Here is a 27750-nt window from a genome sequence, read left to right on the forward strand (position 1 = left end):
ACTCCTATTTTCTTAAGATTAGAAAATTTCATGTTTAATGTTCGTACATATGTGTGTTTTAGTTTTAAACCCTAAACAAAACTATATAGCCAGTGAATCTAATCATTGTAATTAGGGCCTTAGAGATTGGATTTACTTTGTAATAATTACGAGATAATGTAAACCAAAATATAACTTCAAATCCAAATATAATTGCAAGTCTCATTTTTATTTTGGGGTCAAACGCAAACATGTCATTATTTTGATATACATTTATAAACGAACTAGTTATGAAAATAATAAATATGGAAAAAATAGATTGTAAGAGGAACGTAGAAGGTGACGGGAAAAGCATATTTCTAATAAAAGCATGCAAAGAGGTTCACGAGCTCACTTAATATGGGCACTACCCTATTTCCATTCTCTCTTCTTTTTGGCCCTTTTAAAATTATTCCTTCATTTACATTATAGGAAAAAACCTAAACTTTTTTACATTATTACATATGAAATGTCTTCCTAAATTAAACTCAATTTCCGAGAGAACCAAAACCTCAATTTTCACATAGTTCACGAAATTATAACCTAACCCACTCCCAAAATTAATCAATATTAATACAAGCCTCTATTTACCAACGTTTGTATGTATGCATGTGTATGTATATTATTAAACGAAAATCTTAAAACATAATTTAACTCAACTTTGTCTCTTTTTTTTTTTGGTTAAAACTTAATTAATACAATCTTTTAGATTGGGAAAATCTTCGAATCCAATATAATTCATATAGTACGTAACTACGTTCGTACTAATAATTCTATATATCAAGTCTAATCGTAGAGTTGTGGTCAGGAACAGTTAAAAGAAATAATAACAAGTGTTTGATTTATATATGCCCTAATAAATACTGATCTAGCTAGGGTTTTGCAATTTCCTTAGAACGTACAAATACAATAATAGAATAATGAAGAAAAATTAGTGGTCCATTTTTTTTGCGGCCTCTATGTGTGTTTTTTTTCAACTTTGATCCACACCCTTGGTCTCTAGTGTGGGGACTTGTTATCAGCCACGATCACAACCGATCCGATCCACTGTTTGGCCATCTTTTTCCACATTCCATGGTCCAGCCCTTTCAGGTCGATCTTAGTGGTTGGTTAGCCATTGTTGACCAATTTGATTTCGTTTGGGTTGGCTCGGTACGTGTTTTCAAACATAGTCGAGTAACCATCACTATTAAGCGTGTATCTATATATGTTCAACATGTATGATGTATCCATCCTCTAGAGACACCTAAAAACAACAAGATGCAAACAAACATTGCCGTAAATGCTCTGAAAAAGATATATTGTCAAAGAAGCAAACTCGTGTTTTGATTTGAATCATGACCTTAACCATAACAGGATATGATATAGTCATCATGATATTTAAGATCGTTGTAACAGAAAAGTGTAAAGTGTACATTCAAGTATGTTTGAAATGACATATATCCATCAACTATTAGTTAGTATATAGAGTAATGAGCCGCAAAAAAATACACTAAATCACATACGTAATGAATTTTCCAATCACGATCGTAATAATAATACAAGACAATAAAAAGTTACGTCAATTTGAAACATTTTAGTTGTTGTTTTTCTCTCTATCATTTCATTCATATATGTTTAGTAGTGTTCTTTCTTGGTTAGTTTCGTAGTGTTGCGTACCAAACAAATATACTATTGACTTGAATTGAAGATAAGTTTAGAAACTGATAAGGTGGGTCTAGTAATGCGAGTTGAGAAAAAGAAAACCACATCAATAACAAGTTATAAAGTTTTCATTTTCTTTATTTTTATTGGTCGATCGAAGCATGATTAAGTTTTTGGTCTAATGAAACGTAAAATCAAATGACACAACATTTTATAACGAGTGGTATACGTGTATGCATGTGCATGATGACATGGTAAGACGCCACTACAACTTCAAACCTTGGGGACCCCAAAAAAGAATTCTATTGGTTTGTATTATAATACCCATTCTAAAGAAAATATACGGTATTAAACACAATAGAGATGCATGTATATATGTAATTATGTATGTGTATACGAAGTGAAAGTGAAAGTGGGGGCCAAATGAAAAAAAACACAATCCATGTGAAGAAGTTTTCAGCTTCTGATTAGATATGGAATTGAAACGAAAGCGAGAGAGAGAGAAGACAGAGAGAAACAGAACATAACAGAAACTAAACCAAGTTTGCAACTTTTACATTCTCTCCATCATCTCTCTCTCTCTCTCTCTCTGTCTACAATAACTACTCTTGCACCAAAGAGAATGTAAGAAACTAAAAAGCTCATTTTTATGTATTTGGCTTTTGCCTTGGAAACAAAAAATATGAAAGGGAAAAAAAGTAACCCACACCTAATATATATATATAATTTGTTTATTTATATGTTGAAAGGGAATAGCTAGAAGAAAAATGCATGGATATGATGAGGTTGAGGGGAGCAATAAATGAGATGACAGTGAAAGCATGGCTCATTGTAGAAACACTGTTCTCTCCCTGTCTCTGTAAGAAAGATCTGTTAAGTAGCAGTGATGAGAAGCCACCAAACACTATACTCCAAAAACACCTCTCTCTCTCTCTCTCTCTCTCTATACACTACACTTCAAATAAATGCTTCAAAAACCAAAACAAATGATGATCTACAAATACTAATGCGTATGTAAGTATATGCATGCCACCTTTATACATATATATTGGTTTAACAAAATAGGGTTGGTATAATTACTTGACTATAATACGTTCCAAAACGAAACCCTAACTTAGTTTCATTATCACGATAGATCACTCAGAGTAATAAGTTGCGAGTCAGTGACGAAGCATATGGTCGAGTGTTGTTAAAACTAAAAGTCTCTCTACTCGATCTCTTGGATGGTAAACTATACGTAAACGTATATATATGTAGAGAATTAAATAGGGAGAAAATAGAATAAAAACAAATAAAAAGAGAAAGAGAGGAAGACAAGTAACACAAACACAGGGCTCGAGAAGAGACAAGACTCTGCGGCTTCTACCCTTTTTTTGGGGACTCACTCTTCTCTTATATCATTCATTCACTCCCCTCTCCTTTTCTCCTCCACGTCAACTCTGATTCCCACCATCCCTTCTTACTTGTTATATCTTTTTATCTTTTTTTTTTTCTTTTTAATTTCTCATTCCTTTTACTTATTATCATAAGTTTGTTTATATATAACCATATGGTTTTAGGTTTAATTTACTAGTTTTTTACATCATTTTTTGTGTTCAATGTGCATCTATCAGAACTAAATTGTTAGATCATAAGATTTGTCGTATCTCGTATATAAGAAAAGCTGTCACAAAATTAAAACTCCATGCAGTTTGAAACCATAATTATTTGAGGGAAAAATATTTTTTAAAAAAAACTTTTGTTGGATTTTGGAGTAACTGATTGACAGAAAGGGCCTGGAGAATTGAGTGATAAGCAATTTTGTTTTATATATAAAAAACACTTTGTACGTACCCCCAAAATAATACTATTATATAACAACAACTACTTCGAAAATGTTTCAAAAAAAAAAAACAACTACTTTGAAAAGAAAAGAGAATGTTTATATGGAGAAACCAAAAGAGTGGTTCGACTGAAAACGCGTGCAGCTGAGAGTGGCCACGACGTGAGTCTTATCATCTCTTCTCTTGATCTCTTGTTAATTTGGGTTATCCTATAAACTGCTTCTTGTTACTTATTTGAATGAATATGCACGTATACTTTTTTAGGCATACGTGCAATGTATATATATGTGTGTCGTAAATAAGTGATAACGTCCTAAGATTCGTGATAGTCTCCAAATTCATAGGGCTTCTTCTCATGATCAGTTCCCTCTTAAAATTTCATTTAAAAAACATTTGTAAAGTTGTTTTTGTGAAACTATGTAAAATATGTGTTGGGTGCTGGTTGGTTCTGCTATTATTCGGAAATGATGTTTTAGAATTATTTGACATTTATAGATTTGTAACGTAGCAAATAAAAAGAATAGACTACGAGAGAGAGAGAGAGTGAGTGAGTGAGAAAAGGTCATTGTCTCGATTGTAATGTATCCATCACTTGAATTAATTGAACCCCCTCCCCCCTCTCTTATTTCATCTTATATACTATGTACATATACTCTCCTTTAATATCATACACTGAATAAAAACCTAACCTAACCATTTTTATTTACAAAATAATAAACCATTCGATTATTAACTTAACATTATTGGATTTGTTTGGCTAAATCAGAAAATCAAGAATCGGTACGGAAGCATAGGGCGGCGAGGCGGTGCGCTTTTTTAGCCTCTCTGTCTCACAAAAAAAAAAACTACAGTATTCACTATTTATATTTCTTTTTCCATTTTTCTTACCAAAAATAATTTTCCATTTTGAATCTTAATTAGTTTTGAAATGTCTAATTTAACCTCTTCTACATTAGTCAACTCTCTCTACCTTTTTGGCAAAATTCTTTTATAAAGACACGTCCCAATCTTTATTTTCATTTTTAATCTTTACGTCCTAACATTTTTTATTTAATTTTTGTTTAACAGCTACCCATACATACTTTAGATTTCGGACATAATTTTTCGTGCCGTTATTCTCAGGGCAATTCGAGAATATAAGTAAAAAAAAAATACTCATGATAATTATAATATTTAGGATCCATGATGCTCACGGCACGGGCATTGAGTTGTGTTTTGTCTGTATATAATCGTATAAACCATAAATACTTATACAAATATAATGATTATAACATACATAGGACACCTCAATAGAATCGTACGTCTGTCTCTACAAAAGAGAGTATGTTTACGTGCATCTTTTTTAAATTTTATATACTAGTGAAATACTATATTACAAGTAATGTATTCATAAATGTGTGTGTATATCATAATGTTTCTTGTTTCCTCGGAAACATGGACAAAAGCATTTTGCTTTCCAGCTACAAAAACTTTAGACACTTCAATTTTAAGCCACAGGTGCACCCACAAATTGATACTATTATAAAAATAAGAAAAGATTATGGGCATATGGATAATTAGAAATACTAATCAATGCCGATAATTGGCATTTTAACTATAGTTACTCGCTTTTAAATCCAGTGTTTACTTATTGCTGAGGATTTTTCGAAACCTTGAATCAACTTTTTTTTTTCCGATTAAAAAAGAAGTCTCACATTTGCAAATTAAAAAAAAAAAGGAATGGACCTATGAGACTTTTGACAAGGTTTTGTAGTCAGTTCTACTAGATGATGATTAGGAGGAGGAGGAGGGTCTAATTAAAATAGGTCCCAAAAATATAGAACTATCTTAGGATAATCAAAAATAGAATTCTGATACCGTAACGAATTAGTATTAGTCCAAATTATTTTCCCTTTTAAGGAAATTTTTATTAGTTATCTTAAAACATTTTCACCCAAAAAACTTAAAGCGTGTTTCCCGGAAGAAAAGGACAAAGAGAGGAGAAAAATACAATTGTGGCAACGTTGCAACATAACAATCGTTGGATTACAAATTGAAGTATATCAACGATGGGAGATGAAGTGTAACCAAAAATAAATAAATAAAAAGATTAGAGAACAAATAAAAAGATAGAAACAAAAATATATTTTTGCGAAATCTAGAGAAACAAAACAAAACAAGAAGAGAGAGAGAGAGAGAGAGAGAGAGAGAGAGAGAGAGAGAGAGAGAGAGAGAGAGAGAGAGAGAGGAGGAGACAGAGAATTAAATTAGAGGGATAGCAGAAGAGAGAGAGAAGAGATTATTAAGGTCATGGCGGCGTTGCAGAGCGCAAGAAAGATGATTAAACCTCTCCTCTGATCTCTCTTCTTCCTTCCTTCTTCTTCTTATTACTTCTTTACTTCTCTCTGTGTGTTTCTTAAATACTGTCTCTCTCTCGTACCGACAAACAAGTTTTGCTTTTTATCAGAGTCTCAACCAAAAAGCTATTCCAACTTCAATACATAACTCAGAGAGAATGAATTCAAACCTAAGAAAAAAACCCTAGTAGTCATCCTCTCTAAGATCTAGAGTGAGCTACAAGTAAAAAAGAAGTAGGATCTTTGATTTTGGGTTTTGTTTCATTTTCTTGATTGGAGGAGAGTGGGGGGAGTGGTGGTTATGGGTTGGAGTGGTTCTTTTGAGGGTGAATGGCGGGTTTTTTCTCGCTAGACGGTGGTGGAGGAGGAGGCGGGGGTGGAGGAAACAACCAAGAAGATCACCGGAGCAACACTAACCCTCCTCCGCCTGTATCAGAGTCTTGGCTCTGGTATAGAAACCCTAACGCTAACGCTAACACAAACGCAAACGCTCCTTCTTCTTCTACAAACGCTGCTTTGGGAACACTTGAGCTATGGCAAAACCACAACCAGCAAGAGATCATGTTTCAGCATCAGCAACATCAGCAAAGGTTGGATCTTTTCTCTTCCGCAGCTGGTTTAGGCGTTGGACCAAGTAATCCTAGCCAATTCGATATCTCCGGCGAAACTTCAAACGCCGGCGCCGGAAGAGCTTCGGGGTTGATGATGATTCGTAGTGGTGGAGGTGGAGGAGGGAGCGGTGGTGTGAGCTGTCAGGACTGTGGGAATCAAGCCAAGAAAGATTGTGCTCACATGAGGTGTAGAACTTGCTGTAAGAGCCGAGGCTTCGAGTGTCCTACTCACGTGAGGAGCACGTGGGTTCCTGCTGCCAAACGCCGTGAGAGACAACAGCAACTAGCTACGGTTCATCCTCAAACGCAGCTGCCTCGCGGTGAGAGCGTTCCCAAACGCCACCGTGAGAATTTACCGGCAACTTCTTCCTCTCTTGTCTGCACTCGCATACCTTCTCATTCAGGTATATGTCACTTCAGTGTGTTATATAGTTTTAATTATTATAAGGTCGTGTGAAATAATGAAATGCAAACAGCAATCTATACAAGTAAACCCTATTTGATTATCAGATTTCCATAAATGTGTTTTTATTTTATTTTGTGATATAATTGTGAAAATACTGTGTTGGAGTAAACACTGACTATTGGATTGACAGGAACAAGCTGTTCTCATCAATCTTGAAATCTGTGTTCTTTTCTCTAATTCCAACCAAACCGTAAAATGAGTTTTGGAAGAAGAAAAAAAACTGAATATTAATGTTTTATTTTTATATGTATAATGTATAAGAAAATAACATGCGATTACGTACCTCTTAAATTACATATTTTTTGTTCTCTAAATTCTAGGGCTAGAAGTTGGTAATTTTCCGGCGGAGGTGAGTTCATCAGCAGTGTTTAGATGCGTGCGTGTGAGCTCAGTAGAAGATGGAGAAGAAGAGTTTGCATACCAAACAGCCGTGAGCATCGGTGGTCACGTTTTTAAAGGCATTCTCTACGACCACGGTCGTCCTGGAAGTAGCGGTGGTGGAGGCTACAACGTTGTCGCGGCTGGTGAGAGCTCATCCGGTGGTGGTGGAGCTCAGCAGCTGAATCTCATAACAGCTGGCTCTGTGACGGTTGCTACAGCTTCTTCATCTACTCCAAACCTCGGTGGTGGTATTGGCAGCTCCTCTGCGGCGGCAGCTACGTACATTGATCCAGCCGCTCTCTATCCAACTCCGATCAACACATTCATGGCCGGTACACAATTCTTTCCCAGCCCAAGATCATGATCGATGAAAAATCTGACATAAAAGCAACATAACTCTTTTGAATTCTTAGAATAGAATTAGGGTTTATAAACGTTAATTGTCAGATCATATCAAATATATATAAAAAAAAAGTTTGCAGAAGTGAGGGAAGTGGTCTGTTTATGCTTCTGATCCTTTTTAGAGATACTCAAAAAGTTGTTGCAATTTTAGGGTTTTAAATGGAAATTCAATTCAAATAATACCATTGTCTTATCTTATTATATGATTTTTGTGAAGATATGTATAATAGTGTTGTGTACATTTATTTATTTTAAATGTTAGGAGCACAATAGATATATAGCTCTTTGTTGTCTGGATCTTTGGTTCATTAATGTGTCTGTTTCTTGTTTGTGTAACACGTAACCTTAGAATCGGGGGATAATGTTTCTCATCTTTATAAATCACCTTTTGTGTCTTCTTCTTCCTCTTCTAACCAATAGTATAAGAATTTATTACATGTTTAATGTGTTGTACATATGTTATTATACAAACAGTTTAATGGAGTATCATTTTTTTCAACCATGGTTCCCGTATTCGGCAGAATATGATATGGTGTCTGCCCATCCCATGCATTAAATGGTTTTTTTTTTTTGTAAAATTGTATCATTATTTGTTAGTTACTACTAGTAATTGATGTATGCCATAATTGACATGTGATAGAATCAGAGAAGATGACTAGATGGAGTATATATATATTTATGTTAGAAGAGTGCGACATGTATAGAGATGTGACATGATGGGTGCGTTCTACAATGTACGTTAATCCCAATTAGTTCATTCTTCTCCTTCTCCATATATACCCTCTCTATTAGTCCTTTGATTACTCAAATGTTGTCAGGTTAAGTTAACCTAATTTTGTAAGAGTATAATTGAAGATATATATATATTAAAACATTAATCTGCATGAAAAGTCTCAAACGATAGATAATTTTGAAGTGGATGGAATATAGTTATTGTTTTTACAAGTTTGAAGCATAAGTAATCAGAGGTTAGAGAGAGCGAAGAATATAATGATCATATAAAGTATTTAATTACGTCTCGATCGTTAATGTCCAAATATAAGATACACACATACAAGTTAATGATTTATTTCTTGCATGTATAAGAAGTATGTTTAGCCCTCCACACACACACACACACACACATGTATTCGAGAGAGAGAAAAGAGATTTTGCAGATTCTCATGGCGGATGTGGAACCAATATAACAAATTAATTGGAATGCAATTTTGCCATCAATTTCAGAAGAACATGTTTGGCTACAGAAACCTATTATTCAGTCCTCTTATTTTCAACAATTAATCTGCTTCTTTTTTTGCCCATTTAAATACAAAGAACTCCTTCTTCTTTCATACTCTCATACATTTTAATTTTTAGTTCAGATTTCTTGAAAAGTATGTAACATATAATAATGCGTTACTAGTACTATTTGTTATGCGAAGAAAATGTTAATCCGAAAAGATACGATTTTGAAAATTCATCATGAGGCCTTTTAAATTTGACAATACCACTTTTAAAAATACATTCGACTAATCGATATTTGTTAAGTTACGTGGGAATTTGTAGGTTTGTGGAGTTGGTAGAGCTACAAATCTCTCAAATACAATAATAGGGGATTCATTGCGTGACTAACATTACATAATCGGTAAGTTTGGTCCATTCGAATAGTGCTGCGGTCCAATCGGCCGACTCGTTCCGACTTTTACTCCCTGCCGTATCCCACAGCTTGTCTTTTATATATCCCACCAACCTAAATTTATTTTCATATAATATTTTCCTTACTAGTATTAGTCCTAACAAAAATATTATATATTGAGAAGAAAGCCAAAAGAGATAAAAAAAAATGCAGGCTAAGTCCGAAGCAAGAAAGATCTCAAAATTTGTCATTGTCCGAAATTTATTAATCCAAAGGCTTCAGGTTCCTCATCCACTCAAAAGAAAACGATTTACAAAACAAATTGTAAGTGTATTTGGTTGTCTTTTGGACCTTTGGTGAAATTGGTGCATTGATGACAACAAGCAAATACTACTATTAATATACTATACACATTTGCGATATAGCAGGACGCGGGAGTGAGACAAATTGGGATATATAATGGACCTATAAACACAAGACATGTGTAAACGACAGTGCTTGCCCTTGACAGTGGAGTTGTGTGGGGGAAAGAACCGAACCAAGCGTAGGATTACGAACCTCAAACCTCAAGGTCCACAACACTAATGCAAACACATTTTAATAGCATCTCAAAAGTCAAAACCGACTCAAGACTCAAAACCATCACTCAAATAAGTAGTTTTGTGAAAAATAATAGAAACATGAACCAATCATTTTCTTATTCCATTATAAAAAGCTAGACAAAACATATTTTATGTTCATTCCAATACAAACAAACAAAAACAATACAAGAGAACAAAATTTACCGGATTAACAGAATTCAATCAAACAGATTTTGTGATTTTTATTTTAAATGATATGTTTTAATGGATCATACTAACCAAACACAATATACTCAAGATCAAAATTAAACAACCTTATAAAATACATAATTTACAAAGCAAGAAGGGCATTGCCATGTTTATTATTTCTTTGACTAGGCGTTACCACTTACAAGTTAGTAAGTATTGCATTACATGGCTTTTAATTATTTTCATGGACAACAAAATATGAGACACAGAGACCATAACTAAATTTAGAGACACGAAATTGAAAGTCCCATGTCCGACTCTGTAGGATCTTTGATCCAGTCTTGTCTCTTCATAACCTCTCTTTCTCTTCCTTTTCTTCTATTTTTACTTCCTTCAACTCCCATTTTACTCCTTCATTTGTTTTCTTTCTTTCTCCTCAGAGTGTGTGTACGTATTACCGGAAAGATGGCATTCGGAAAGGGACGTGGCAACAAGCGCACTTCGACGTCTTCGTATGCGTCGACCATTACAATGATCATCTTTGTGGCTCTATGTGTCATCGGTGTGTGGATGCTTTCTTCCAATTCTGTTATTCCACCGCAGATCACACAAGGTTCCACTCGGACGGTCGTCTCAGAGACGGAGAGGAGTGATCTGTCTGCATCTTCAAACAGTAATGATGAACCCGAACCCACAAAACAAGAGTCTGATGAGCAACCGGCATTTGAAGACAATCCGGGAAAGCTTCCAGACGATGCCGTAAAGTCTGAAGACGAGCAGCGGAAGTCAGCTAAAGAGAAGAGCTCAAAGGCAAGAGGAGAAGAGGGAGGAGGAAGACAGACTCAAAAACAAGAGAACCAACAGAAGGATGAAAAGCTTCCCGAGGAGAGAGAGAAAGATAATGGAAAAGAGAACAAGATGGTGCAAGAGAATGACGAGGGTCAGGTGAAACAAGTGGTCAAGGAGTTTGAGAAGGAACAGAAAGAACAGAGAGATGAGGACGCTGGGACTCAATCTAAAGGAACTCAAGAGCAAGAGCAAGGACAAGGGAAGGAAATGCAGGATGTCGAACAAGGAAAGAAACAAGGGCATGATATGGAACAAGGAACCAAACAAGGGCAAGAGCAGGACTCAAATGCAGACGTGACATTCACAGATGCGACCAAACAAGAACAGCCTATGGAAACGGGGCAGAGCGAGACATCAGGCAACTCAAAGAATGAAGAAAATGGACAGCAACAACAAGAGGAACAAAACTCAGGACAAAACTCCGGGAACGAAGAAAACGGACAACAAAACGAGGAGAAGAACACGGTTAGTGAAGAAAACGGGAAAGAAGAGAAGAGCATGAAGGATGAAAATGGCCAACAGGAAGAACATAACACAGCAGAAGATGAAAGCGGAAACAAAGAAGAACAAAGCGCATCTAAGGATGATCACTTGGAGCAACAAGAAGAGCAGAAAGATGCGAAAATACAAGAGGGGTCGGAAGCGAGTGGGTTTGGATCTGGAATACCGAAAGAATCTGCAGAATCACAGAAGTCATGGAAGAGTCAAGCAACAGAATCTAAGGACGAGAAACAAAGACAAACATCCGAATCAAATACCGTAGAGAGTACAATGGATGGAAATGCATGGGTGATCTGCAATGTAACTGCAGGTACTGACTATATACCATGCCTAGACAACGAAGCAGCTATAATGAAACTAAGGAGTAGAAGACATTTTGAGCACAGAGAAAGACATTGCCCAGAAGACCCACCAACGTGTCTCGTCCCTCTTCCAGAAGGGTATAAGGAGTCCATCAAGTGGCCTGAAAGCAGGGACAAGGTAAAATATTTTATCCAAATAAGTTTTTCTTCAAGTGAAATAATGTATTATTGGATATAAATTTTGACTCATATATGATCTAGTAGATATGGTACCACAATGTCCCACACACAAAGCTAGCAGAGGTGAAAGGACATCAGAACTGGGTGAAGGTTACTGGCGAGTTCTTAACGTTTCCTGGTGGTGGAACACAGTTCATCCATGGAGCTCTCCATTATATTGATTTTGTTCAGCAGGTGAACTCATTTCTTGATTTCAGTATAGCGTTATAAAACTGCATCAAGTAAAGATAGAAAATTTCTTTGAATATAATGCTTCCTTTTTTTTTACAATGGCAGTCTTTGAAAAACATTGCATGGGGTAAACGTACTCGAGTCATACTGGATGTTGGATGTGGAGTAGCGAGCTTCGGCGGTTTCCTCTTTGAAAGAGATGTTATAGCCATGTCTCTAGCACCAAAAGATGAACACGAGGCTCAGGTCCAGTTTGCTCTAGAAAGAAAGATTCCTGCCATTTCTGCGGTGATGGGCTCTAAGCGACTGCCATTCCCAAGCAGAGTATTTGATCTTATCCACTGTGCACGTTGCAGAGTTCCATGGCACAATGAGGGAGGTATGCTTCTTCTGGAACTTAATCGGATGCTTAGGCCAGGAGGTTATTTTGTGTGGTCAGCAACTCCGGTCTATCAGAAGCTTGAAGAAGATGTTCAAATCTGGAAAGGTAAGGTCTGAATTAACGTTCTCCTTCTTGTTTGTCTCATTGGAGCTAACATTTCAGAGTTATGTAGAAATGTCCGCGTTGACAAAATCATTGTGCTGGGAACTTGTGACAATCAACAAGGATAAGCTCAATGGTGTTGGTGCTGCAATCTACCAGAAACCTGCCACAAATGAATGCTATGAGAAAAGAAAGCACAACAAGCCTCCGATGTGCAAAACCAACGACGATGCAAATGCTGCCTGGTATGATTGATTTTACAATATGCAAACATAACAAAAAGTTACAGTAAGGATTGAAAAATCTTAAAGCAATAATAGAACAAAGAAAATCAATACTTCAATGCAAATTTCAGGTATGTGCCCCTGCAAGCATGTATGCACAAAGTGCCAACCAATGCGGTCGAGAGAGGAAGCAAGTGGCCAGTGAACTGGCCCCGTAGGCTTCAAACACCTCCTTACTGGCTAAACAGCTCTCAAATGGGGATCTACGGGAAACCAGCTCCTCGAGATTTCACTACAGATTATGAACATTGGAAACATGTTGTAAGCAAAGTATACATGAATGAAATAGGAATCAGCTGGTCTAATGTGAGGAATGTAATGGACATGAGAGCTGTCTACGGAGGGTAAGCATCAACGAAGAAAATTAAAAATGATCAAACAAAAATCTCAATCACCAAAACTAAAGCTTTTGTTTTCTAACAATGTAAAAATGCAGATTTGCAGCAGCTTTAAAGGACTTGCAGGTGTGGGTAATGAATGTAGTCAACATAAATTCACCAGATACACTACCGATAATCTACGAAAGGGGACTATTCGGAATATATCATGACTGGTGTGAGTCTTTTAGCACATACCCTAGAAGCTACGATCTCTTGCATGCAGATCATCTTTTCTCCAAGTTAAGAAAAAGGTAAAAGCTTAATTCATCATATCCACCCATTTAGTAACTGTCATCAGCAATCTTAGAAACATTGTCTGTTTTGTTTTCTCGTCTTGAAAGGTGCAACCTTGTTCCAGTAATGGCCGAAGTGGATAGAATAGTAAGACCAGGAGGTAAACTCATAGTTCGTGACGAGTCCAATGTGATAAGAGAAGTAGAGAATATGTTGAAGTCACTGCATTGGGATGTTCATCTAACCTTCTCTAAACACCAAGAAGGAATATTAAGTGCCCAAAAAGGATTCTGGAGACCAGATACTTCTCAATGAAAGCTCTGAATCTGCATTTGGAAAATAGCAGAGAAGCAGCATTATTATAATACATTTTAATCACACCCATATCTATAATCCCCAAAAAAAGATTCTTGCTTGTTGCAAGAATTGGATAAAGAAAGAATTGTCAGTATAAGCAATAGTGTTAGTCTTGTTAAACTATAGACTAATTAGAAATTTTTTTTCCCCCATTCTACATATCATTTTCTTATCATGGTTATGATCTTCTCTTGTAAAGGCTGTGACTTTGAATCTTTCACTGGGAAAAGTAAGACAGACACCAATAAATGAAATTTGTTCCGACAAGTAGAAACATACTACAAGCCAAAAATCTACCATAATATCTCACTCACCATAATCTATTAAAAGCAAGTCCAGTGAACACCTAACTCAATAGTTTCTCAATCAGCTAATGCATAGCATATAAGGATTAATTCAATAGAGAGGTAAGAAAGAAGAGAATCTGACAGTATGGGCAGTAGGAGTTGTAGAAGATGGTGTTCTGTGCATTTGAAGCTTCTTCATTAGCAGTCGCCGAGTAATTTACAAACCGTTTTGAACTGAAGAAGACGGGGAGGAGAAAAGCAATTGTTACTCTCTCTACTTGTTTCACTTACCTCCAATAAAATGGTTCAAAAAGCCCAGCCCAAAAATAGATGTTTTATTGGGTAACATGGTACTTTTACTGTAATCTTAAAACTGCGAAACGGTACCGTTTAGCTCTTAGTTATCCACTTTTCAGTAAACGTATCGGACTTACAAAAAGTACACATTTTTTTGGCCCGGTTGGGTTAAAAAAAACTACTCCAGTCATCCACCAAAGAATAATACTTTTTTTTCCTTTTTTTAAAGCTTTAGAAAAATTGGTTTTTGGGAAAAGTAAAGAAAGGAACGAAACGGGGACTTATTTTTTTCAAGTAGAAGTAGAGGGAAGAGGGCATTGGGGTTGGGGAGCACTATCATATTCAATGCTTTACCAAACTCACCTCCTCTTCTAAATTCACACTTCACCATCCCTTCTTCTTCTTCCTCCTCTCTCCCCTTCACCGACTTATCTCTTCTCAGGCTTCACTCTCTCTGTCTCCTCTCAGGTAAATTCCAATTTTGCTTCTCCAATTTTAGGGTAAATTTAGAAGATTCTTCCTCACACATTGTATCCACCTGGTTTTTGAAATTGACATGAAAAGAAGAAACTTTTACTCTCTTTTTCTTTTCTTTTCTCTTTTGTTTGTCTTCTATCTTGTGTGACTTGGTCAAAATCATGGTTCTGGCTTTCCCATTCGTTTTTTAAAATTTATTTTTCTGTTTTGAATTGGAATTAAAAGGAACGGTTTTTTTTTTTTTTCGGGGGGAGTTTTTTTTAAGTTTTAAGATAAATTTTTGGTGGGTTTTGGTATCTTTGAGGAACGAAATTATAAGAAAATTAGGTTTTTTTTGTTTGTTTTGATTATAGGAAAAATGGAGAGTGTTGAATTGGCGTTGAAGAACAGTAACATGAATGAGAAAACCCTCACCACCGGCGGCGCTCTAAACGGCGAAGATTTCTCCGTCGACGACTTGCTTGACTTCCCTAACGAAGACGACGACGACGACGTTGCTCGCGTTGACGAGGATGAGACTGACTTTAAAGCACAACGTAAAAGAGGACCCTCTCTCGAAATTACCCTTCACCGGAGTAACGATTTCTCCACCGCCGATAATTTCCCCACCAGCGAGCTCTCCGTTCCGGTAAACTCACCGCCATTTCCATTTTCGTTTATTCTCGAATTGTATCTGTAAATTCAAATGTTAATTTCTCTGTTTTTTTTTAATTATTATATGGGGTTAGATGGATGATATAGCGGAGCTTGAATGGTTATCAAATTTCGTAGAGGACTCTTTCACGCCGTATTCGTCTGCTCCGACGAAGAAACCGGTTTGGTTAACCGGTAATCGGAGACATCCTGTACCATCGGTTAACGAGGATTCCTGCTTCAAAGCTCCTCCTCCTCCTCCGGTTCAAATCAGGCCCAAACGAGCCAGAGCCGGAGTTAGAGTCTGGTCTTCGCCGTCATCGTCTTCGAGCTCTGCAACCTCGTCGTCGTCCTCTTCTGGTCCTTCAAGCCCTCTTTGGCTCTCCTCCGTTTCTGAGTTGCTTGATGAACCTATGGTTAATAAAAAACAGAAGAAGACGAAGAAGAATGTTTGGAAAATAGCTGGTCAGACGCAAACGCAAACGCAAACGCAGACGCGGCGGTGTAACCATTGTGGCGTTCAGAAAACGCCGCAGTGGAGAGCAGGACCATCGGGAGCGAAGACGCTGTGTAATGCGTGTGGTGTGCGTTACAAATCGGGTCGGTTATTCCCCGAATATAGACCCGCTTGTAGCCCGACGTTTTCGAGTGAGCTTCACTCGAACCACCACCGTAAAGTCATTGAGATGCGTCGGAAGAAGGAGACCTCCGAAGAGGCTGATGAAATAACCGGTTTGAATCAAACGGTTCAGGTTGTCCCGAGTTTTTGAAGAAATTAGACCATAATTTAGGATTTTCGACCCGGTTCAGTTTTTAGCACCAATTAGATTCTCACATTAGTTATGTTTATGTTAAAAGGATTCATTATGTTTATGTTTTTTTTTTTTGGTTTAAATTTGATTATTGTTCGTGGTAGTCATCGTAGGTTTATTAGAATTTAGTCACTGCGGTCAGGTTTAATTACTTTTTAATCACTTAGATTTGTTTACTTAATGATCTAGTTGGTTCCTTTTCTAGTCATAATGCGATATACAAGTTGGTTTGTACTCCCATATTTGGTAGAATTTGAAACAAATATTTGAATGAGGAAAGCCAAGATTTATAAAATTGTCTCTTGTGAATTTTATAAGATTGGGAATGAGGGAAAAAAATTTGAAATTACTTTTGGAAAACGCACATTGACTAATTTATTACTCTTTGCGTATTTTTGGAGATTGAATACGACTTCTAGTGACGTGCAATTTATATATATCGAATTTTGTTTTGCAATATAATTAAAGTTTCGTTGACCATATCTTTTGAGATTATCATCACGAATTACCAAAAGATAGTAGTAAATTAGTAATTTTGTTTTATAAACTTGGGACTTATATATTCCTCGATCGAATGCATGGTTTTAGTCTTTTAGACTATTTAGCTGTCTACGTTTCTTGAATGCTGCATAAGATTTTACTTATTACTAGTATAAAATACAAAACTATATAAATGTACAAAGGTAAAAAAACCAACTTATTTATCAAATTATTGCATCATAAGATAATGGAAATGTAGATTACGACCTACTAGTTTGTGGGTGTGTGTGTGCATGTGTTGCCGTCATATGCCATTATCTAAATTCAAACTTACATAATGAATTTGAAAATATTGTTTCGTATCAAATTGCTAAATAAAAAAACCAAAGTAATTAAAATGAGGGATAAATTACAAGCATGGAAATAAATGCGTCAGTTATATACATAACAAAACGTGTAATGAGCAAGCGTAACGTATACAACCTTCAACGTATAATATATATATGGTAATTTCTCCAACTTTTGAGAAACATTATATATAAAGATTTGCTTCTTGCATAATTTTTGTGTAAGAAGAAAAACATATGCTTTCACAAATTAACAAATTAGAAGAGATTATGATTTCACCATATGTTTTCATCTTAAGGAAGCTCCTTTGATTTCACTCATTCCCAAGTTTAGTGGAAGTTAAAGGATGATGTAGTGAGGGCTTAAACTTATATGAGAGATGTGTTTCAAGAGAGTTGAATAAAAATCAGATAGAAGAATCACATCTTTTAAAAGTTTAAACCTTCACTTCGTCGTCCTTGGCTTCCATTATACTTGAATATGCATAAGTAATTGCAGGGAAGTTTCCTCGCCGAAGATGCATACATATTACATGCGTGTTTGTGGATACCAATCTTAACATTGGTCTTTGGCTTCTCTTGCACAATGGTGAAAACGTCTCCGTTTTCAAAGGTGAGATGATCTTAATTACGCTCTTTATAATTAGCTGAGTTTTTGCTTACAAGAAGGAATCACATGTTTGTTCTTTTACATACAAACTACAAAGTATACATGGGTGCAGCATAATCAAACAAGTGTTCGTGGTAGTCGCAGTTTCAGATTTTTAGTAACTTGTCAAGATTTAAAATTTAAAAAACTCATGTAACGTTTAATATAAAAAAATTGTCAGTTTTCTCTGAAACTCCTTTAATGTTATTATATCTACGTTAAAAGATACATATATCATTTATTTTTCAACCATAACAATTTGAATACATTTGAATGGATATATCATATATATGGACCATGGATTGAATATGAAACCGTTCGAAATTTTTATTAAAAGTGACACTAAAGACTTGGTGTGCTTTATTCGTCGACACCCATTGCGTGCTTCATTACTTAAGTTTGTTAATATTACAAAGCCATGTTCTCGGTGATTCAAACTTGCATAATGAATTTACATGAAAATAATTTATATGCCGTAACACTCAAACTTGTAAGGAAAAAAAAAAAATACAATTATTCAAAAACTAGGAATACATATTAGCATGGAAGCTAAATGTGTGAATGATAACACTTATGATCTTTATCATAGGAACATTTTTATACAAAGAAACGAAATTTCGAAGGATGTCTTACCAAATTGCTATACTTTGAAGATAACACTAATGAATACACCTAACCTAATTGATGGTAATTGAAACTTATATAAGAGGACAAACCAAAGGAGATGCGTGGAGGAGTCACGTGATGAGCATTTCCCACCCGATTCAACTATATTTTAGCTTTTGTATTTAATTGTCTCTAATTAGTTCCCTAGTCATTAAGTTTCAACCAAAATAAGCTTAACACTATACTAAACTAATTCCACAAAAAAATTGGAAGGTTTTAAAAGTTGGACTACGAAAGATAGATTTGGGTTCGATGACGTTATTCTCGAGTTGTGTGCCCAAAATTATTGGGAGAGACCCTTGATCCATGCATGCTACATGTGCCTGTGCCACTTTCTCATCTTTGACATTATTTCTTTGGTTCGCTTTCACGTTTCCATGAGTTTCGTCTATATATATATTAAACTTAACGATGATTAGTTTAGTTACATGAGTATTTTCAAATCATAATAAAACTTTTAAATGCCAACACCCAAACTCCCCCCTAATCTATTGACTTTATAAAAGGCAGTAGTATATAGCAGTACTAGTACACGCCCTTCCTCAAAGGCTACTTTCAACGTCGCAGCCTTTGGCTCTACAGCTCTCGTCAACGTCAAGTATGTTTTTTCTTTTTTAAGAGCTATCGACTTGTTTATATCACGAGGGAGACCTATCCGTACATTAAGTTTGTTGCCTCTGTCCCATGTATGTATTTTGTTAACCTTTCCTCAGTGAAAGAACATCGTTATATACACATGAAGGGTTCAAATTATACTAGACTGGTTAAGTCTTTATTTCCTTCACATAAAAGAAAGAAAGAAAAGATTACATTAAACATACGAATAATGAACAAGATATGGAGCACAGACCAACATTTCTATCATCCCGTAATTAAAAAACAACAAAGATGATGAGTTGGTCTTAAAGCCGGCACCGTCGTATGAGAAGTTACATGACGATCCGGAGGACTGCAAGACCAACGGCTGAGATGGAGACGAGGGTACCAATACAGTACTTGATTACTTCGTACTTGGCTGCTTCCAGCTGAGCTCTCAAAGTGTGAATCTCCTGAGAGATTGAATACAGGAAACAAAAACATTAACACTTTTGCTATCAAAACGAAAAGGTAAATCACACTGAAGCTAGAGATGAGATACTGACACGGTCAAGCTTGTTTGTAAGGTTAGAGGTTTCAGCGTTTTGATTTTGTAACTCATCTCTTATCCTCCTGCGCCATCATTTAAACATATCTCACAATTTTAGAAGACATAAACCTAAGAACTACTGTTCTATAAACAGAGAAAGGAGGTAGCGATTTCTCTGACCCCTTTTCAAGATTTAGGTCCAACCGCTGTCCTGCTGTGACTTTGTCAATCTCGTGTCTGCAATGTTATTGTTATAGTCAGCGCACTGATCCAGTCTATAATATGGCAAGTCAAACCTTAGAGGTTTATTGGAGAGCTGACCTTATATCAGAGCGGATTCGCTCTATGTCATTGCGGAGTTTCTCATTCTCGTGTTGCAACAAAGAGAAATGGTGGTCCTATACACAAAACAGTACTTTTTCAACAATCTTTAGGAATCAAGGTATCACTAGAAGAGATAGACACGAGCACCACTATCAACTCAATCAGGTTTCTAACCATTTGACGCGTAATTCACAGATTGAGAGCAAAATACAAAAATTTTCACTGAGAAGTGAAAACACAACTTACGAGTGAACTGTTAATCTCACTTTTGAACTTGGATAAGTTTGATTCCTGCGTCATTTCAGCCTACCAGACGCAAGAAGATCAAAAGTTAAGACCGAACTTAAGCTGCTATAACCGGTTCTTTAATCTTTGGAATTGATAAATCAACAGAGCCTTTTCACAATAGAAACTTACTTTCTGCATCTCTCCCTTAGAGACAACCAACTGGGAAACAACTCCTAAGCTATCGTTAAGAACTTCAGTTATAGCACCGGTTATTGCCTCGGCTTGCTTTGAAGGCAGGCCTTGAGCTTCTAAGCTCCTAACCTGAAAATCATATACCAAATTCTCTTACGACCATACCTACAAATAACAACCAGGCATTTACATCCTAGGGAACTATATGGGTCTTGTCTAGAATAGAACCATTGACATACATTTCTCTTTGGACATCTTGCTTTAATTTAATGACATAAACACTCTTAATGTCCACATACTTGGATCCTTTACATATCATGTCATACTTTTATATTCTATTGTCTCATTTCAAAAATGGAAGAAGGTACACAAGTTGAAAAATGAATCCTTTCATCACAACCGTTGCCTACAAGGTACAAATGAAGCAAGAGATAAGACAATTCAAAGCAATGATGATGACACAGAAACAAAATAATCATCAGGAAAAGATCCATCAAATCACTAGGCAAGTGAGGAAGGGTTAGTAGTTCTTACCAAGGCGAGTGTGTCGACAAGAAACAAACGTTTCCCATTGGTTTTGATAAGTTGAGATATGAATCTGGCGTGGAATCGTCTGTGTGCGGAATATGATACTAAGGAAGAAGAAGAAGAACGAATCTCGTGGTGATCAAACAGAGTCTTGTCAAATGTCGGATTTGGAGAACCGATTGATCTGAGGGTCGACAGGTTTACACCTGAACTAGTTCCAAGTCGTGCCAGCCGGAGATAATTCGCGTAAGCAGCCATCCGAATGTATGAAATTTCTGAAAATTGATACCTTTAGAATTCTATCGACCCAGATTTTGGATCGGGAAAATCGCTCTTGGAAGAAGATCAATAAGGATGACAAGAGTTTCCCAATCGGGTAAGCATGCAATGAGAGAGAGAGAGAGAGAGAGAAAGGGGAAAATAATAAAACTTTGAAGATGGGTTTGGTGAGAATTGTCGTTATGAAGGTTGTGTTGGTGGCGTCACCATCCATGGAAATCGCATAGACGTCTCAGCACCATCAAAAGAAACAGACGGACGATAGGAGAAAGCGTGAGTGAGCCTTTGTCTTTCCCTAAATGGGCACGTTTCCCAACTCAACCGCTCTTTTGTTTATTTCTTTCTTCGCATATTCCATTTTAATTACTCTACTCCATGTGCTAATTATCTCTTAGTTCCTAAACTTGACTATGGTTTTCAGTTTTTCTTTTCCCTTTAATTAATAATTAACCTCTGTTAAAGGGAACAAGTTGTCGGAAAAAGAGAATGTAATGAGAGGTTTAATTACCAAACATTTGAGTAGAGAGAAGGGAGAAGCTAGGAGTAAGAGTAATGTTGTAAGAGATCAAATTTTTACGTTTAGTATCAAGAGCTTAATAATCGAGTCGTTCGAGATTTCATATGGAATAAAAGTGAACCCCTTTTGGCATATGAAATTATGAATATTATCCAGTAAACCAAAACTGATGAAGGTGTACACGTCCTCATAGTCATAGACTCATAGCTAATCACTTTGGGAGATGGCCTGCTTAAATATAGAGATCAATACAGCCATTTCCTTTTTGTTGCTTTTATTTTTGATAATTCAAGAGAATCCAAAAAGTGTCAAATAAGATTCATATCCTGTCGTCTGTCACCTGTGCTTCATATTTTTTTTTTCTTTTTCTTTTTGTCTCCACATCTAATGTAAAAACTATCTTCATTTTGGTCGCTTTCGATATGGGTCCAAGGAATCGTCCACAGTCTCTTTCACATAGTTACCAACTCTCTTCATGTTCTTCATCACCCCTGATGCTACCAGGCTTGCGTTTCTTGTGAACCTGATACATTCCCACGTAAATGAATATTGTGTGTTATAAGCAATTCTCATTTTATGACTCACATAGTTAGACTAACTACTGCAGATCCAAGAGTTATCTAACTTTGAGGTTTGTATTGCGCAATCAATTCGGCAGTCAAGTCAAGTCAAATACCAATCCCATTACCCATTAAACAATAACAAGCAAATTATAAAGATAGACTATCTCCAGCCAACGCAAAAGGCTCTTTGCTTACCTGGTTAAGAAGCCATTTTCTGTGTTTGTGGCTGGCGCTGGTTTATTGTTCTGTTGCTGAGGCAAATCCCGAGAATCTACAGAATAGAAAATAATGATGAGCATATAAGAGGCAGGACTCAGTTTTTCATTGTTGTAACGTGGTGAATAAGAGTAGATTCAATGTACCGTTTCTATTTTGAACACGGGCTGGAACAGATGAAGTATTGCCAGATGCTGCTCTTCTATCTGCTAGTATCTGCAATGAACATAAGAAAGTTCTATGGACTATGGAGAAAATAGAGATTGCAAACTGTACCAAGTAGACCATATTCCTTGCAAATGAAGTTTATCAAGTTCTATTATGTATTCAGCTTTTTCAGATGATGACCATTGTCTTCAAAATAGTGCATACATATACTCATGGACCAGTAAAAACAAGCAGGAAAGAAACTAAATAGATTGACCAGACAGCCTAACCAAGTCAATCGATAATAAGATTGGGATGAAAGTCCATGGGCATAATATCTAAGTTCCAAAAGCAATGTAATACATTTTCGAGAAAAGGGATATGAATGAAAAACCTCAAGGCCGACACAAACGGGAAGTTGGGTCTTTGTATGTTGCTTAATGGCAGCTGAGTCTTTATCAGTCATGTAGACGGAATACCCCAAACAGCCATAGTAAAAATCTGCTAGGGTCCTCCCTTCTTTAGAAGCTTCAGCTTCAGATTGTCCAACAACGTAATCAGGAACTACAAAGTTATGAAATGTCATTACTGAATGCAGAAACCATGGGAGCAAAAAGAAAAATGCAAAAAAAAAGAGAGTAGTAGTAACACACATCAAAAACACATCTCTCTTAAGAATTCGTGATAACAATGAACAAGGTATAGCTAATGCATACAGGTTAGGTTAAAATTATATAATATATCCTGGCCTAGCCGTAACCAAATTCGCAAATAGGTTAAAATTCAGTAACAGGAAGAGATTCAACAACACTGATATAGCAGAAGCAGGCATAGACAGGTCTCAATTTTATCAAAAGATAACCAAATTGGGAAAAAATTAAGAAACTCAGCGATCAAGCAAGGCTAAAAAAATCGAGCTTGAGATGAATACCTTGACGGAGAGTGCGAGGGATTCCAACGCAGCGAGGGTTCTTAGCCTTGGATTTGAGAGTGGAAGAGTAATAGAGATAGCCTTTGCACGATCTTCCTTTCTCGAGAGATCCTCTCTGCTGCTGTTCTGGTTTCTCTTCCATGACCGACCTCGTCACTTCTTCGCTCGAGCCTTCGTTCATCGTCTGGTCCTTGTCTACCTATGATTTCTTCTTCGTTATCTCTCTTGACCTCTACCTCTCTCTATCTTTCGCGCATCTTCTATTTCAGGTCCGATTTGCTCCCGGATAATCTATATTACGGCGGTGCCCTCCATCTCCTTGTTCCCATTTCTTTTTTCTTTTTCTGAGGAATCATTTTTTGAATTGTTAGCATATCTTAATGGGCCGAGATCCACAAAGACCCAATAGTTCTTTCCTTTCTTTTTTTTTCTTGTATAAACAGCAGACCCAAAAACTACTTTAACCAAAGAAAGGAAAAAATGTTGCCTTCCTTTTAGGCATGACCACGATTACGGTTAATGCGGTTATGGTTAATTAACCACCGGTTAACGGTTATAATTTTTTAACCATAACCTTAATCATTATATATACGGTTAAGACGGTTACGGTTATATACGGTTACGGTTAATTACGGTTACGGTTAAATACGGTTACGGTTATTTGATGATTATTATAATATTAATATTGGAGATAAAATTTTATGAAATATTATTTATTTTACAAGTAAAAAATATATCTGATTTCAATTATTTATAGTGAATTAGTTAAATCTGGGTATTGTATACAGTTATAATATAATTTATTTTAAAAATTTAAATATGCGGTTAACCGAGCGTTTAACCGTACGGTTAACCAACGATTAATTACGGTTAATTATGATTACGGTTAATTAACGGTTACGGTTATTATTATTTTTTAACCGTAACTAATTTACTTTTACGGTTAACGGTTACAATTTTTAACCGTTTTATACGGTTACAGTTGATAAACGGTCCGGTTACGGTTAAAAATACGGTTAAGGTTAGCTTTTGGTCATGCCTACTTCCTTTCCCAATTGCTACAAAATAAAGAAAAGCGTAAATTGCCTAGTTTAGGGAAGCACGTGACAAGCACATGTCCAGAGTTTAAAAACTTTTCCTTTTTATTAAGAAAAAGGAAAATTGCTTCTTCTTCTTTTCTTTTGTTCCCTATAAATTGGTTAGGTGTTTATTGTAAACGAATTCACAAATCAATCGATCGATCTTTCTTTATTCCAACTTCTATAGAGAAAGACGAGAAAGAGTATTACGAGAAATCAAATAAATGGCGACGTCGATGCAAGTGAAGAACAAGACACCAGCACCGGTGCAAATCACATCGGAACAAATTTTCAGAGAAACGCGTGATAGGCAAGATGATCAGACCCAACCACCGCCTAAGCACAATATCAACGATTCGTCTGAGGTTTCCGACTACAGACTCCGACGTCGGAAGGAGTTTGAGGACCAGATCCGCGGAGCCCGAACGAAAAATCAAATTTTTGTGAGGTATGCGGACTGGGAAGAGTCGCAAAAGGATTACGCGCGTGCTCGTAGCGTGTGGGAACGAGCTTTGGCAGACGGTAACAAGAATCATACGCTCTGGCTCAAATACGGAGAGTTTGAGATGAGGAACAAATTCGTAAACAGTGCCAGGAACGTGTGGGATCGAGCCGTGATGCTTCTCCCTCGCGTGGACCAGCTCTGGTACAAGTTTAGTGACATGGAGGAGAGACTTGGGAATATCGCCGGAGCTAGACAGGTCTTCCAACGGTGGATGGAATGGTCACCTGATCAACAAGCTTGGCTCTCTTTCATTAAATTCGAACTTAGATATAACGAAGTCGAGCACGCTAGATCCATCTTCGAGAGATTTGTGCTTTGCCATCCAAAAGCTTCTGCTTTTATTCGATTTGCAAAGTTTGAGATGAAGAACAGTGAAGTTGCGGTCGCGAGGAGTGTGTACGAGCGAGCCAGGGAGATGCTGAAAGACGTAGAAGAAGAAGCTGAGTTTATCTTTGTGGCCTATGCTGAGTTTGAAGAACGGTGCAAAGAAGTGGAGCGGGCTAGGGTTATCTACAAGTTTGCTCTTGAACATATCCCTAAAGGAAGAGGTGGGGATTTGTATAAGAAGTTTGTGGCGTTTGAGAAACAATATGGGGATAAAGAAGGTATTGAGGCTGCCATTGTTAGCCAGAGAAGGTTTCAGTATGAAGATGAAGTGAGGACGAACCCTTTGAACTATGATTCCTGGTTCGATTACATTAGATTAGAGGAGACTCTAAAGAACAAGGACAGGATCAGAGAAATCTATGAGAGGGCTATTGCTAATGTTCCACCTGCTCAGGAGAAACGATACTGGCAGAGATATATCTATCTGTGGATTGAATATGCAATGTATGAAGAGATTGAAGCTGAAGATGTGGAGCGTACAAGAGCTGTATACAGAAAATGCCTCAAGCTTATCCCGCACGCAAAATTCTCTTTTGCCAAAATATGGTTGCTTGCTGCACAGTTTGAGATCAGGCAACTGGATCTCACTGGTGCTCGGAAGATATTAGGGAACGCCATTGGCAAAGCTCCAAAGCATAAGTTATTCAGGAAATACATTGAGATCGAACTCCACCTGGGAAACATAGATAGATGTCGAAAACTGTACCATCAGTATCTTGAATGGTGTCCTGAGAATTGCTATGCTTGGAGAGAGTTTGCTGAGTTGGAGAGGTCTCTTGCTGAGACAGAACGAGCTAGAGCTATTTTTGAACTTGCAATATCCCAGCCTGCTCTTGACATGCCCGAGTTGCTATGGAAGGCATACATTGATTTTGAGATATCAATTGGGGAATTAGAGAGAACAAGAACTTTATATGAGCGACTCTTGGAGCGTACAAAGCATTACAAGGTGTGGCTTAGTTTCGCAAAGTTTGAAGCTTCTGCTGCTGAAGACAATGTTATTCTTGAACACTCGAGAGTGATTCTCGATAAAGCCAACACATACTACAAAGAGTCTAAACCGGAGCTGAAGGAAGAAAGGGCTACTCTGTTGGAGGATTGGCTGGACATGGAGAAGAGTTTTGGTATGCTTGTGGATATCAGTGTTGTTCAGTCGAAGCTCCCGAAGAAGCTCAAGAAGAGAAAGGCAATCACAAGAGAAGACGGTTCAACAGAGTATGAAGAATACATGGATTATGTGTTCCCAGAAGAATCGGAGACGACAAATCTCAAGATTCTTGAAGCTGCTTATAAATGGAAGAAGCAGAAAGTTGCTGCTGTCTGAGGATTATTTGTAGTGTTGAGTTGTTTTTTTTTCCTTTAATTCTATGTACATCCATCCTTACTCATCTGTTCGAATTAGTGTAGCAGTCGTATCATCCATCCAAGCAAACACAAATTTGATTTGCTTTTTGTTTATGTTGGTTTCTGAGTAAACGAGCCAGCCAGCTAATTTATTTTTATATTTTTAAACTTGAGATGATTTCTCTCTTGTCTAAGCTCTGCAATGGAGAGTATATTCACCTCACTGATGTTTATCTAATCTCCTCCTCACTCCTCAGGGTGGAGAAAAGATCAATTCAAGTCATGGTAAGTTATGGGATAATTGCTGAATGATATAATTCCAAATAAACCACGTTCATATATGAAGGTAAGTATTTCTTGTGCGTCCACAGGAACAATGTTCATCACCCTTAATTTCAGATCCTTTAATGCAGCAGCAAATACTCCTTCTTGTCCATCACATTTCTTACATCAGACCAATCAATATCCATACCATTAAGGTTATACATCTCTCAGAACCAGGAAGTGCTAAGGCTGCATTTTCCAAGCATGATTGCTTGACGGTAATGAAGAAGTTCTTGATGATAACAAGAGACTACTTATATCTCCTGATACAAAGAAAACAGCTGCACAACGATACTAGATTGGATAACCGAAGAAGAGATTCAAGTGTATGTAGACAAGTTTCAAATATCTGGATTCTAAACCGGAGCTGAAGGAAGAACTGGGTACACTGTTGGAGGACTGGCTGAACATAAAGAAGATTTTTGGTATGCTCGAGGATGTTAGTGCTGTTCAATCGAAGCTCAAGAAAAGAAAGGCAATCACAAGAGAAGATTGTTCAACAAAGTATGAAGAATAATTTGTTGCCAGAAGAATCGCCAACGAC

The 27750-nt window shown here is 36.8% G+C and overlaps 6 protein-coding genes and 2 long non-coding RNA genes across 10 annotated transcripts; 4 read left to right on the forward strand and 4 right to left on the reverse strand.

Annotated features, from left to right (window-relative positions):
• Window positions 1-6135: 6135 nt before the first annotated feature.
• LOC17885463 (protein SHI RELATED SEQUENCE 1) lies at window positions 6136-7825 on the forward strand. The gene is made up of 2 exons (XM_006291273.2): window positions 6136-6836; window positions 7219-7825. Exons 1-2 carry the CDS (start codon window positions 6152-6154, stop codon window positions 7641-7643), a joined length of 1110 nt encoding a protein of 369 aa, XP_006291335.1. The 5' UTR covers window positions 6136-6151; the 3' UTR covers window positions 7644-7825.
• Window positions 7826-10175: 2350 nt separating this feature from the next.
• On the forward strand, window positions 10176-14289 carry LOC17885607 (probable methyltransferase PMT27). The gene is made up of 7 exons (XM_006290492.2): window positions 10176-11896; window positions 11983-12132; window positions 12235-12616; window positions 12684-12858; window positions 12969-13241; window positions 13334-13528; window positions 13619-14289. The coding sequence occupies exons 1-7, from the start codon at window positions 10376-10378 to the stop codon at window positions 13824-13826; spliced, it is 2904 nt and encodes a 967-aa protein (XP_006290554.1). The 5' UTR covers window positions 10176-10375; the 3' UTR covers window positions 13827-14289.
• LOC111830403 lies at window positions 12623-13704 on the reverse strand. The gene is made up of 3 exons (XR_002833776.1): window positions 13473-13704; window positions 12952-13129; window positions 12623-12776 (listed from the first exon to the last, which is right to left on the reverse strand). It is a non-coding gene; the product is annotated as an uncharacterized LOC111830403 (long non-coding RNA).
• LOC111830404 lies at window positions 13750-14878 on the reverse strand. The gene is made up of 3 exons (XR_002833777.1): window positions 14816-14878; window positions 14298-14389; window positions 13750-13837 (listed from the first exon to the last, which is right to left on the reverse strand). It is a non-coding gene; the product is annotated as an uncharacterized LOC111830404 (long non-coding RNA).
• Window positions 14869-16608, forward strand: LOC17887184 (GATA transcription factor 6). Of its 2 annotated transcripts, none has more exons than XM_023782106.1 (3): window positions 14869-14920; window positions 15283-15557; window positions 15658-16608. In XM_023782106.1, the coding sequence occupies exons 2-3, from the start codon at window positions 15288-15290 to the stop codon at window positions 16330-16332; spliced, it is 945 nt and encodes a 314-aa protein (XP_023637874.1). In that variant the 5' UTR covers window positions 14869-14920; window positions 15283-15287; the 3' UTR covers window positions 16333-16608. The 2 variants fall into 2 exon arrangements, with proteins under 2 accessions (XP_023637874.1, XP_023637875.1); XM_023782107.1 differs by having other exon boundaries at window positions 14876-14920; window positions 15257-15557.
• A 2621-nt stretch (window positions 16609-19229) lies between these two features.
• Window positions 19230-21473, reverse strand: LOC17885891 (protein FMP32, mitochondrial). Its single transcript, XM_006290315.2, has 7 exons — window positions 20921-21473; window positions 20384-20515; window positions 20213-20272; window positions 19964-20040; window positions 19823-19879; window positions 19659-19725; window positions 19230-19565 (listed from the first exon to the last, which is right to left on the reverse strand). The coding sequence occupies exons 1-7, from the start codon at window positions 21170-21172 to the stop codon at window positions 19446-19448; spliced, it is 765 nt and encodes a 254-aa protein (XP_006290377.1). The 5' UTR covers window positions 21173-21473; the 3' UTR covers window positions 19230-19445.
• A 342-nt stretch (window positions 21474-21815) lies between these two features.
• Window positions 21816-23896, reverse strand: LOC17886327. Of its 2 annotated transcripts, none has more exons than XM_023782535.1 (5): window positions 23568-23896; window positions 23031-23170; window positions 22636-22705; window positions 22469-22544; window positions 21816-22233 (listed from the first exon to the last, which is right to left on the reverse strand). In XM_023782535.1, the coding sequence occupies exons 1-5, from the start codon at window positions 23746-23748 to the stop codon at window positions 22113-22115; spliced, it is 588 nt and encodes a 195-aa protein (XP_023638303.1). In that variant the 5' UTR covers window positions 23749-23896; the 3' UTR covers window positions 21816-22112. The 2 variants fall into 2 exon arrangements, with proteins under 2 accessions (XP_023638303.1, XP_006291860.1); XM_006291798.2 differs by having other exon boundaries at window positions 23031-23200.
• Window positions 23897-24830: 934 nt separating this feature from the next.
• Window positions 24831-26994, forward strand: LOC17885392 (crooked neck-like protein 1). The gene has a single exon (XM_006290639.2). It carries the CDS (start codon window positions 24871-24873, stop codon window positions 26860-26862), a length of 1992 nt encoding a protein of 663 aa, XP_006290701.1. The 5' UTR covers window positions 24831-24870; the 3' UTR covers window positions 26863-26994.
• Window positions 26995-27750: the final 756 nt, after the last annotated feature.

This window comes from Capsella rubella, unplaced genomic scaffold (assembly GCF_000375325.1).
Source record: "Capsella rubella cultivar Monte Gargano unplaced genomic scaffold, Caprub1_0 scaffold_5, whole genome shotgun sequence".
NCBI lineage: Eukaryota > Viridiplantae > Streptophyta > Magnoliopsida > Brassicales > Brassicaceae > Capsella > Capsella rubella.

What these genes read in the sequence shown, in the direction of transcription:
- LOC17885463 (XM_006291273.2), top strand. Translation starts at nt 6,152, where the DNA reads ATGGCGGGTTTTTTCTCGCTAGACGGTGGTGGAGGAGGAGGCGGGGGT. An exon ending in TCGCATACCTTCTCATTCAG is followed by an intron (nt 6,837 to 7,218) that starts GTATATGTCACT and finishes TCTAAATTCTAG; the next exon opens with GGCTAGAAGTTGGTAATTTT.
- LOC17885607 (XM_006290492.2), top strand. Translation starts at nt 10,376, where the DNA reads ATGTCCGACTCTGTAGGATCTTTGATCCAGTCTTGTCTCTTCATAACC. An exon ending in GGCCTGAAAGCAGGGACAAG is followed by an intron (nt 11,897 to 11,982) that starts GTAAAATATTTT and finishes ATGATCTAGTAG; the next exon opens with ATATGGTACCACAATGTCCC. An exon ending in GACGATGCAAATGCTGCCTG is followed by an intron (nt 12,859 to 12,968) that starts GTATGATTGATT and finishes TGCAAATTTCAG; the next exon opens with GTATGTGCCCCTGCAAGCAT.
- LOC17887184 (XM_023782106.1), top strand. Translation starts at nt 15,288, where the DNA reads ATGGAGAGTGTTGAATTGGCGTTGAAGAACAGTAACATGAATGAGAAA. An exon ending in CCAGCGAGCTCTCCGTTCCG is followed by an intron (nt 15,558 to 15,657) that starts GTAAACTCACCG and finishes ATATGGGGTTAG; the next exon opens with ATGGATGATATAGCGGAGCT.
- LOC17885891 (XM_006290315.2), bottom strand. Translation starts at nt 21,172, where the DNA reads ATGGCTGCTTACGCGAATTATCTCCGGCTGGCACGACTTGGAACTAGT. An exon ending in CGAATCCGCTCTGATATAAG is followed by an intron (nt 19,880 to 19,963) that starts GTCAGCTCTCCA and finishes ATAACATTGCAG; the next exon opens with ACACGAGATTGACAAAGTCA. An exon ending in GACCTAAATCTTGAAAAGGG is followed by an intron (nt 19,726 to 19,822) that starts GTCAGAGAAATC and finishes ATGATGGCGCAG; the next exon opens with GAGGATAAGAGATGAGTTAC.
- LOC17886327 (XM_006291798.2), bottom strand. Translation starts at nt 23,748, where the DNA reads ATGAACGAAGGCTCGAGCGAAGAAGTGACGAGGTCGGTCATGGAAGAG. An exon ending in CCGTGTTCAAAATAGAAACG is followed by an intron (nt 22,545 to 22,635) that starts GTACATTGAATC and finishes TCTATTCTGTAG; the next exon opens with ATTCTCGGGATTTGCCTCAG. An exon ending in GAAAATGGCTTCTTAACCAG is followed by an intron (nt 22,234 to 22,468) that starts GTAAGCAAAGAG and finishes GGAATGTATCAG; the next exon opens with GTTCACAAGAAACGCAAGCC.
- LOC17885392 (XM_006290639.2), top strand. Translation starts at nt 24,871, where the DNA reads ATGGCGACGTCGATGCAAGTGAAGAACAAGACACCAGCACCGGTGCAA.